The sequence below is a fragment of the Panulirus ornatus genome, chromosome 15, assembly GCF_036320965.1.
Source record: "Panulirus ornatus isolate Po-2019 chromosome 15, ASM3632096v1, whole genome shotgun sequence".
NCBI classification, from domain to species: Eukaryota; Metazoa; Arthropoda; class Malacostraca; order Decapoda; family Palinuridae; genus Panulirus; species Panulirus ornatus.
The window spans coordinates 38,072,416-38,084,586 of record NC_092238.1 but is presented as its reverse complement, the minus strand read 5'-3'; the positions used below and the strand labels follow the sequence as shown (position 1 = coordinate 38,084,586).

Genomic DNA, 12,171 nt, shown 5'->3' with positions numbered 1-12,171 from the left:
CCGATGGGCACAAACACCTGTATGTACATTCGTCCGATGGGCACAAACACCTGTACGTACATTCGTCCGATGGGCACAAACACCTGTATGTACATTCGTCCGATGGGCACAAACACCTGTATGTACATTCGTCCGATGGGCACAAACACCTGTACGTACATTCGTCCGATGGGCACAACACCTGCACTGTACATTCGTCCGATGGGCACAAACACCTGTAGTACATTCGTCCGATGGGCACAACACCTGCACGTACATTCGTCCGATGGGCACAACACCTGCACGTACATTCGTCCGATGGGCTACAACACCAGTCGTACATTCGTCCGATGGGCACAAACACCTGCACGTACATTCGTCCGATGGGCACAACACCAGCACGTACATTCGTCCGATGGGCACAACACCTGCACGTACATTCGTCCGATGGGCACAACACCTGCACGTACATTCGTCCGATGGGCACAACACCTGCACGTACATTCGTCCGATGGGCACAACACCTGCACGTACATTCGTCCGATGGGCACAACACCTGCACGTACATTCGTCCGATGGGCACAACACCTGCACGTACATTCGTCCGATGGGCACAACACCTGCACGTACATTCGTCCGATGGGCACAACACCTGCACGTACATTCGTCCGATGGGCACAACACCTGCACGTACATTCGTCCGATGGGCACAACACCTGCACGTACATTCGTCCGATGGGCACAACACCTGCACGTACATTCGTCCGATGGGCACAACACCTGCACGTACATTCGTCCGATGGGCACAACACCTGCACGTACATTCGTCCGATGGGCACAACTGCACGTACACTCATCCGATGGGCACAACACCTGCACGTACATTCGTCCGATGGGCACAACTGCACGTACACTCATCCGATGGGCACAACACCTGCACGTACACTCATCCGATGGGCACAACACCTGCACGTACACTCGCCTGACGGGAGGAAGCCAGGCCTGACACGATAACGCTGTCCCCTGACCTGACCCCCTGGCCTGAGCCAAGCGTCACCCTAGAGGTCAAGGTCACAAGCCCTCCATCAACAGTTCGTACATATATCAAGAGACAACACGAGAAATGCGAAATGAAAATCAATTCATAGAACTGTAGCCGAGGTCGCCCTCACACACACACACACACAGACACACACACAGACACACACACACACACACACACACACACACACACACACACAGACACACACACAGACACACACCTGGTATAGGTTAGGGTGTGAGTGTGTACATACATACATATACACAAAGTCAAGAGACGGGGCAGCAAAAGTGTAACTCTCTCTCTCTCTCTCTCTCTCTCTCTCTCTCTCTCTCTCTCTCTCTCTCTCTCTCTCTCTCACCGTAACACACAAACAGTAATTACTATGAGTGATCACACGCGGTTCCTCCTGGGAACGGCATGCCGTTCTGGCCGGCGTATTGCAGGTAGCGTGTGGACGGACCCCTGTGTGTGTGTGTGTGTGTGTGTGTGTGTGTGTGTGTGAACCTGATCAATCAGAAGGATCCGGATCTAAGACTATCATAAAGACTGGTCCATTGTGAGCTGGGTGAGCGCTACTGCATCATGACGCGTGGCGAGCCTCACACAACACTGATACTCGACTGAATGATTGTGGTAAAAGACAAATAAGTAACAGAAATTATAACTAGAGCTCTCTCTCTCTCTCTCTCTCTCTCTCTCTCTCTCTCTCTATATATATATATATATATATATATATATATATATATATATATATATATATATATATATTATTTATATATATTTATTTTGCTTTGTCGCTGTCTCCCGCGTTAGCGAGGTAGCGCAAGGAAACAGATGAAAGAATGGCCCAACCCACCCACATATGCATGGACACATACACATCCACACACGCAAATATACATACCTATACATCTCAACGTATACATATATATTCCGGGCAAGGAATAGAGTGAATTGGATCGATGTGGTATACCGGGGTCGACATGCTGTCAGTGGATTGAATCAGGGCATGTGAAGCGTCTGGGGTAAACCATGGAAAGTTCTGTGGGGCCTAGATGTGGAAAGGGAGCTGGGGTTCGGGCATTATTGCATGACAGCTAGAGACTGAGTGTGAACGAATGGGGCCGTTGCTGTCTTTTCCTAGCGCCACCTCGCACACATGAGGGGAGAGGGGGATGTTATTCCATGTGTGGCGAGGTGGCGATGGAAATGAATAAAGGCAGACAGTGTGAATTGTGTGCATGTGTATATATGTATATGTCTGTGTGTGTATATATATGTGTACATTGAGATGTATAGGTATGTAAATTTGCACGTGTGAACGTGTATGTATATACATGTGTATGGGGGTAGGTTGGGCCATTCTTTCGTCTGTTTCCTTGCGCTACCTCGCAAACGCGGGAGACAGCGACAAAGCAAAATAATAAATATATAAATAATATATATATATATATATATATATATATATATATATATATATATATATATATATATATATATATATATATATAAGGGACTGGTTGATGGTTAGAGGGGTCTAAAATGGATGAATATGATTCCCTTTTCAAAGGAACAGGAGAGAGGAACAGGGAGTCACGGGACGTCTAGGACAGTGTAGCTACAAAGTGCACTTCCTCCCGTCAATAAAGCCCACACAGGTGTTCGCCCCAACATCTGACCCTCTGAATCACACCGACGTGGTGATTCCACGTAATCTGAGGCGATTTAACAGGTGTGTGAGAGGTGAATCAGCCTCATATGAGTATGATGACTTATCACTTGAGTATAAGTTAACCCATGAGTATGATGACTTAACCCTGGCATACGATGACCTAGTCCTTGAGTACGATAACTTAACCCTTGAGTACGATAACTTAACCCTTGAGTATAATGACTTAACCCTTGCATACGATGACCTAGTCCTTGAGTACGATAACTTAACCCGTGAGTACGATAACTTAACCCTTGAGTATAATGACTTAACCCTTGCATATGATGACCTAGTCCTTGAGTACGATAACTTAACCCTTGAGAACGATAACGTAACCCTTGAGTACGATAACTTAACCCTTGAGTATAATGACTTAACCCTTGAGTACGATGACTTAACCCTTGAGTACGATGACTTAACCCTTGAGTATGATGACCAAATAGTACCATGACATCCTAGAGTACGATGACGCATCCCTTGAGTACGATGACTTAACCCTTGAGTGTAATGACCTAACCCTTAATTACAATGGCTAAACCTTTCGGCACGATGACTTATCCCTTCTCTGCGATGAATTACCCTTGAGCATGATGACTTGACCACTGAGTCCTATGACTTACCCACGAGTACGCTGACTTAACCCTTGTGAAGGATGACAACCCTCGAGTACGATGAATTTACCGCTTGAGTACGAAGAGTATGAGAACGATGACTTAACCCTTGAGTACGACTTCTTAGCCCTTGAGAACGAAGACAGAAAGGGTAAGGTCCTAGGCCACGCCACCATACCCAAGGGCCATACCATCGTGCTCAAGGGCCGTACCATCTTGCTTAAGGTGCCGTATCGTCGTGTTCAAGGGCCATACCTTCGTGCTCAAGGGCCGTATCGTCGTGTTCAAGGGCCGTACCGTCGTGCTCAAGGGCCGTGCCATCGTGCTCAAGGGCAATACCTTCGTGTTCAAGGGTCGTACCATCGTGCTCAAGGGCCGTACCGTCGTGTTCAAGGGCTGTACCATCGTGCTCTAGGGTTGTACCGTCGTGTTCAAGGGCCATACCTTCGTGTTCAAGGGCCGTACCATCGTGCTCAAGGGCCGTACCGTCGTGTTCAAGGGCCGTACCGTCGTGTTCAAGGGCCGTATCATCGTGCTCAAGGGCCGTACCATCGTGCTCGAGGGCCGTACCGTTGTGTTCAAGGGCCGTACCGTCGTGTTCAAGGGCCGTACCGTCGTGCTCAAGGGCCGTACCATCGTGCCCAAGGGCCGTACCATCGAGCTTAAGGGCCGTACCATCGTGCTCAAGGGCCGTACCATCGTGCTCAAGGGCCGTACCATCGAGCTCAAGGGCCGTACCATCGTGCTCAAGAGCCGTATCATCGTGCTCAAGGGCCGTAGCGTCGTGTTCAAGGGTCGTACCGTCGTCTTCAAGGGCATTACCATCGTGCTCAAGGGCCGTACCATCGTGCTCAAGGGCCGTATCATCGTGCTCAAGGGCCGTACCGTCGTGTTCAAGGGTCGTACCGTCGTGTTCAAGGGCCTTACCATCGTGCTCAAGGGCCGTACCGTCGTGTTCAAGGGCCGTACCATCGTACTCAAGGGCCGTACCATCGAGCTCACGGGCCGTACCGACGTGTTCAAAGGCCGTACCGTCGTGCTCCAGGGTTGTACTGTCGTGTTCAAGGGCCGTACCGTCGTGTTCAAGGGCCATACCTTCGTGTTCAAGGGACGTACCATCGTGCTCAAGGGTCGTACCGTCGTGTTCAAGGGCTATACCTTCGTGCTCAAGGGCCGTATCATCGTGCTCAAGGGCCGTACCGTCGTGTTCAAGGGCCGTACCGTCGTGTTCAAGGGCCATACCGTCGTGCTCAAGGGCCGTATCATCGTGCTCAAGGGCCGTACCGTCGTCTTCAAGGGCCATACCTTCGTGCTCAAGGGCCGTATCATCGTGCTCAAGGGCCGTACCATCGTGTTCAAGGGCCGTACCATCGTGCTCAAGGGCCGTACCGTCGTGTTCAAGGGCCATACCTTCGCGCTCAAGGGCCGTATCATCGTGCTCAAGGGCAGTACCATCGTGTTCAAGGGCCATACCTTCGTGCTCAAGGGCCGTATCATCGTGCTCGAGGGCCGTACCGTCGTGTTCAAGGGCCGTACCATCGTGTTCAAAGGGCCGTATCATCGTGCTCGAGGGCCGTACCGTCGTGTTCAAGGGCCGTACCGTCGTGCTCTAGGGTTGTGCCGTCGTACTCAGGAGGGATCGATACCACCACATCTATTTAACTACATAAAACATTAATAATAGAACATCGTCGAGGAAATAAGTAATGCCAGCGTCTCTTACAGGCTTGCACGGGCCAACAAAGGCAACACGGCAGAGGTTATCAGATGGAAAATCAATCTGCAACTGCATATTTAACTTAGTTGTATCAACAGTAAAAAAAGAAAAAAAAAAAAGAAAAAGAAAACCCACTAGAACTGATGTTTCTCAGATACTGTGGAGAATGGTTAAGAATATATATATATATATATATATATATATATATATATATATATATATATATATATATATATATATATATATATATATACATATATATATATATATATATATATATATATATATATATATATATATATATATATATATATATATTTATATTCAGATCGACTTGTTCAGAAAAGGGCTCCCCAGGGAGCTGATCACAAGATAACGAGAAAGATATGATCACACCGAACAAGAAAGCTAAGATCAGACAAGATAACGAGATGGATAAAAAAGAAAGATAAAATCACACAAGTAAAAGGATAAGGTTTTTCAAGATAACAAAGGGGGAGTAAGATCACACAATATAACACGATAAGATCATGGAAGATAACAAAAGATAAGATCCCATGTAATAATCACTGTCCCATGACCGTCTCCCATGTAACAATCATCACACGATAATATCACCCACCCGTCTCCCACGTAACAATCCTCACCCATGGCTATGTATACGTCCCTCCCCAGTCATTCATCTATCTCCCACGTAACAATCCTCACCCAAGGTTACGTATATTCCCCTCCCCTCCCCAGTCATTCATCTGTCTCCCACGTAACAATCCTCACCCATGGCTATGTATACGTCCCTCCCCAGTCATTCATCTATCTCCCACGTAACAATCCTCATCCATGGCTATGTATACGTCCCTCCCCAGTCATTCATCTATCTCCCACGTAACAATCCTCACCCAAGGTTACGTGTATTCCCCTCCCCTCCCCAGTCATTCATCTGTCTCCCACGTAACAATCCTCACCCATGGTTACGTATATTGCCCTCCCCTCCCCAGTCATACATCTATCTCCCACGTAACAATCCTCACCCAAGGTTACGTATATTCCCCTCCCCTCCCCAGTCATTCATCTATCCCCAAGTGACAAATGTCACCCATGATTATATCATCCCCCAACTTCCACTTATCTTCCATTGATTATCTTTCCTTGAGCGCAGCCGGAGTCAGTAACAAGCTCTCCTCTCTTTCCAGGACCCACCTGACGAAGGCGCTGGTGACGGCGGCGGGCGTGATGGCGGTGGGCGTGGGGGCCTACCTCTCCCGCGACTACGTGAGGCGTGTGCTGCGGTGGGTGGCGGTGCAGGAGGCGTGGGTAGTGGTGCTCGTCTTCCTGGGGCTCTTCACGCTCGTCTCCCTGGTGAGTGTGGGCGTAGGCGTGGGTGCACGGGCGCGGGCCTGGGGTCTGGGCATGGTTTCGTGATCGAGTTCAACTTCAGTATAATAATAATAATAATAATAATAATAATAATAATAATAATAGAATACTAATACTAATGATAATAATAATAATAATAATAATAATAATAATAATAATAATAGAATAATAATAATAAAAATAATAATAATAATAATGATAACAATAATTCACTTAGCATACTTCTGAATTCAGAAAATATAATCCATTTCCTTTCTCGACTCTTGTGTCGGGGGAGACTGGGAGACATAGCCAAATCATTTCTTCTCCTTTAGACTCTATTCTCACCTTTGACTTTCTGAGAATGACAGATTTCAGTGCCTCTCTATTAGCGCATCGAGTTTCCCCCCCGAGTGCGTAAAAAGCCTTACATGGATAAACTGAATTATGTATGATTACCGAATGACGTAAGGTCTTACGTAGCTTGGTTCGTATGTTGCTATAGCCGTCCAGTCTTGGCAGACCTGCTCTACCACTGGTTTAATAGGGAGGCGAGTGTCATGGGTTGTGTCTTCTTGTATCGACAGATTATCATCATCTAATGAGCTAAGTTACGTCATGGGTGACTACCACGAAGGTGGTGGGGAGGAGAACATCATGGGTAGACGAGAATGTACGGGGGCTGTTATGTCGCACTGTCACACAACTGAAGGGAGAGAGAGAGAGAGAGAGAGAGAGAGAGAGAGAGAGAGAGAGAGAGAGAGAGAGAGAGAGAGAGAGAGAATGTCGTTGTGTACCGATGACGCGATTTTGCTGACAGAAAGGGCTATCTCGTAGCGCTCACCGCATGTCCAGCTTGATTGTAAATACCGTTTCTCTCCGCTGTCATGATCATCAAAAAGTTATCTACCTTGGGTTCGTCTGGGACTGATTCCCAACCGCAAGTTAAGATTTAAATGTTTCTGTATCTATTCCATGCATGTTTTCTTTCGTACGGTAGTGCAATGAATAGTATCTAAACTTATTTTCTGGAATGTTCTATAATATTCTTGGAGACTTTAAAACTCTGTTTCTTCCTTGTTACGAGGTTTTTTAGGTACATTCTGCTTTGCATTATCTCTTGAGTTTGTTGCCAAGCCTCGCCATCCCGTATCTTTCTTTCCCTTCAACGTGGCCTGAACACTTCCAGCTCTTTCAGCTTCCCATGGCACTTCATACGCTCCATCCCCTTGGTTCTGCTTCTGAATCCTAAGCTGTTTACTTCCATTCATTTGGTTGGTAACCATATATAGTTTTTTCTCCTTTTTTTTTACGTTGTAGGCTCCACCACGGACAAAAGTCCAGAGCAGTATTCGCTTTCGCTTCTTAAGCAGACATTATCATTAATACTTTCTCTGTCTATCGTTATGAAGGTTCTCATTATCATACCATTCATTACTTGGGCTAATCGATTGGACGACGCTCTCTTAAAGATCTTCCAGTTTGTATTTAAGAATCCTTTCATCTCTCCACTCTGTTCTCTCGTGCTGAACATTCACGTCACTCAGCCCAGTTTTCTTTCGTTGCTTGCATCACGTTCACACTCGTTTAATTCCATGTTTTACGCCGTGGTCCTACGTGTATCACCCACCTCTACCTGTCGGAACTGTGTCATGTTCTTTGTAAAGTAGAGGTCTATAGTGTTGCTCCCTCTTGTTGGTCTGTGGTTTACCTATACAAGGCTAAATGACGGACAAACGTTTATTAGCCACTGTAACTGTTCTCTTTTATCCACTGTTCCGTTATCGATTTTTTCTTCGTACTAGTATCTGCATTCATACTCTGATCCTCTTTCTTGTCGTTTACCGAATGGAAGTTGAAGTGCATCTGCATCCATATTCTGATCCTCATTCTGCCATTTATTGAACTAGTATCTGCATTCATAATCTGATCATCTTCCTTGTCATTTATTGAATGGAAGTTAATGCCACACTAGACAGTTTACTAATGGGATCAGGTACCTTTCCTCCCTTCAGCATTTCTTGCACTTCTGCATGAGAGAGAGAGAGAGAGAGAGAGAGAGAGAGAGAGAGAGAGAGAGAGAGAGAGAGAGAGAGAGAGAGAGAGAGAGAAATTATCATCAACGAAATCCATGTAACCGTTCTCACCAACCTAATTTTCCCTCCAGTCACTCAACTAGCATCATTTACCCAAATTACTCGTGTCCTTAGTCACCTACTTATTTACATGCCTGACATTTTTGTTCTTATTATTTGTAGAACTGATCATAAACACACACTCTTTCGTGCAGGGACTCCTGCGCTAGTAATGACAGCTATTTAAGCACACGTGCGTAAGCGAGAGAGAGAGAGAGAGAGAGAGAGAGAGAGAGAGAGAGAGAGAGAGAGAGAGAGAGAGAGAGAGAAATGCATTATTTTGTCGGCATTTCGTGCCTTTCTCACGCATTCTTCGTAACGTATTTATGTGTTCTGAAGCTGCGATCACGACCGACCCTGAGGTGCCCTGGGACGACCGACCCTGAGGTGCCCTGGGTCGAACGACCCTCGGTGACCCATTACGTGTACTAACGACCCATCACGGACGGCCCTAACGAATTCTCAGTATTACCAACTGTCATTGGTTGGTTAATGTAATGATGACCAGCGAGAAAAGCCGTCACCCCAGTCCGTCCATTACTATAACGACCTGTTTTATCGTGTAATGACATGCAGACCAGGACGAAGCAGCCACACAAGGGGGCTGATGAGACACACACCAGGGGGCTGCTTACGTGAGGTAGTCAGACCTACACCAAAGGGGCTGCTATATGTGATGGTCAGACCTACACCATGGGGCTACTAAATGAGAGGGGTCAAACCAAGACCAAGGGGCTATGGGATGGACAGACCCAGGCGAGAGGGCTATTACATGGGATGGACAGACCCAGGCGAGAGGGGTATTACATGGGACGGACAGACCCAGGCGAGAGGGGTATTACATGGGACGGACAGACCCAGGCGAGAGGGCTATTACATGGGACGGACAGACCCAGGCGAGGGGGCTATTACATGGGACGGACAGACCCAGGCGAGAGGGGTATTACATGGGACGGACAGACCCAGGCGAGAGGGCTATTACATGGGATGGACAGACCCAGGCGAGAGGGCTATTACATAGGACGGACAGACCCAGGCGAGAGGGGTATTACATGGGACGGACAGACCCAGGCGAGAGGGCTATTACATGGGATGGACAGACCCAGGCGAGAGGGCTATTACATGGGACGGACAGACCCAGGCGAGAGGGCTATTACATGGGATGGACAGATCCAGACCAGGGGGCTACAACGTGTGCAGGTCAGGAATACTACATTAGCTGGAAAGATCCCAACAGGAGCGGGACCTCTCCGGGTATCTGAATTAAGTTCAGCTCGACAAATGAATAATGAATCAACCTCTACGGATGTAGGATGGAAACATTTTCAGGATTTCAAAGATGATAATAATAATAATAATAATAATAATAATAATAATAATAATAATAATAATAATAATAATAATAATAATGATAATAATAATAATAATGACAATAAAAATAATAGTAATAAATAGTAATAATTATTATTATTATTATTATTATCATTATCATCATTATCATTATCATTATTATTATTATCATTATCATTTGAGCGTGGAATGAAGTATGAGGAAAGTGGGCAGCATGAGGAAGGGTAGCGAGTGGTGGAATTTGGAGATTGTATGTTAAGGATCTGAAGTGTAGCAGTGCAAGTGACTGGGAGGAGTACAAAAGCAAGGTTTGACAGCTAAGAAAGGGCAAATGAGAGATGGGAATGAAAACTATTGGTGAATTTCAGAAAGAGTAGAATTAATAAAAATCAGGTGAATATCAAAAGAACATGACAAATGAGGGTGAAAAGGAGAAGTGTGGATGGGAAGGAGGCGATATCAGAAAAAGGTGTGAGAAGGAGGTGGAGTAAGCATTTAGAATGTGTTGGATGACAGGGAGGCAAATATGGTGTGTTTGGGAGGAGGTGGCATACACAGTGAGATTAGATGAAGAGGATGATGAATGAGACGTTAAACACTGAAAGTCTTTGAAATTACAATGGAGTTCTACAAGAGAGAGGATGATGGTGTTATTGCCTGGTAAGTTAGACTGTATGACGTGTGCATGGCCCATGATGAGGTATCTGAGGATAGGTAAAGTGCATGTATCGTGCCTATGTATAAATGCAAAGACGACAAAAATATATGTTTGGATGAAAAGGGTACAAGTCTTTTGGGTTTACCAGGTAAGAATTATGGAAGAAGTGGTGGCACGTACAGAGAATCTGACTGGGGAATGGCAATAAGGTGTGGACCATATTTTTTCTATGAAGAGCATGTTTGAGAAATATATGGAGAGTGAATTTTATGTGGCATTTACGGACCTGGAGAAAGCGCATGATAAGGTGAACAGTGATGCCTACGAAAACTGATATGGGTATATAGCGTAAGAGGAAGATTATTAAATGCAATGATGAATTTTTACCATGAAGATCATGTGTGTGTGCAAGCAGGAGAGGAGGGTGATTGGATTTTAGTAAAAGTGTTTTTCATCAAGGATGTGTGGTATCACCATGTCTGTTTAGTCTCCTTATGGACAAGATGGTTGGGAAGGTATATGCAAGGGTCTTGGAACAAGGGACAGGTCTGCTGAAGATTGGAGGTAGAGGGAAAGAGAGAGCAATCAGTTGCTATTGGCAAATGACACCGTTGCGATGACAGACTCTAGGGGAGAAACTCTAGAGCTGGATAGACTTTAAGAAAATATGTAAAAGAAAATTTTGAAAGTTTATGATCATTTATATTATCATTATTATTATTATTATTATTATTATTGTTATTATTATTGTTATTATTATTTATTATTATTATTATTATTATTATTATTATTATTATTATTATCTTTATTATTATTATTATTATTATTACTATTATCACTATCATCATCATTATTCTTATCATCATTATTCTTATCATTATTATTACTGGCTTCAATATCATAATACATTTATATCACTTGTATCATCATCAGTACTATCATCGTCGGGGTCATTATAAAAACAATTATTCATTTCACTGTTACCATCATTACAAATGTTCTTATAACAATCTACATCATCATTAGCAATGCTGTAAATACTGAAGTGTACCTCCTCGTCGCCTGACCGGGTTAACGTGTCTCTTGTGATGTGAGGCCGCTGAGCCAGATCGTCTTCCGAAAAGTGACATTTTTCGTTATGATTTACTAATGGGCGTGGCTGAGGTCATTCACCTGACCTCCCTAGACACCACCCCGTGACCTTGCGACCCCTCCCTTTCCTCCTCGGAGGCAACGACCTAGCTAACGATCCTCTGCATCTCACAACGACATCAGCCATAGATAGGATGTGGCTGCAGGACCTCCTAACCCAGCTTAAACCCGCTGGTGGGCGTGGAGAGGTTAGAGGTCTGAGCTCGCTTAGAATCAGAATCTGATAACTTGGTTTACCTAAACCCCACTCGACAACCCGTGACCTCTGTCGCTGAGGGTTCAGAGGTGGTGCTGTCAGAGCAACAGCGTTTTGCCCCGCTACCGCTGGTGTTGCTGGACCGCCCATGGAACACCGCTACCCAGTGTTCACGTCTGCCGTCCAGGGACACGAGACATAATGTTCCTACCGTCCAGGGACACGAGACATAATGTTCCTACCGTCCAGGGACACGAGACATAA

At 45.5% G+C, this 12,171-nt stretch overlaps 1 protein-coding gene across 3 annotated transcripts in view; it reads left to right on the top strand.

The window, feature by feature from the left end:
• Positions 1–12,171, top strand: part of LOC139753861 (uncharacterized) — a 75,674-nt gene that overhangs the window by 11,030 nt on the left and 52,473 nt on the right. For all 3 annotated transcript variants that reach the window (XM_071670802.1, XM_071670804.1, XM_071670805.1), the window contains exon 3: positions 6,254–6,419. In XM_071670802.1, coding sequence (XP_071526903.1) covers positions 6,254–6,419 — 166 coding nt within the window. The remainder of the gene's footprint in view (positions 1–6,253; positions 6,420–12,171) is intronic.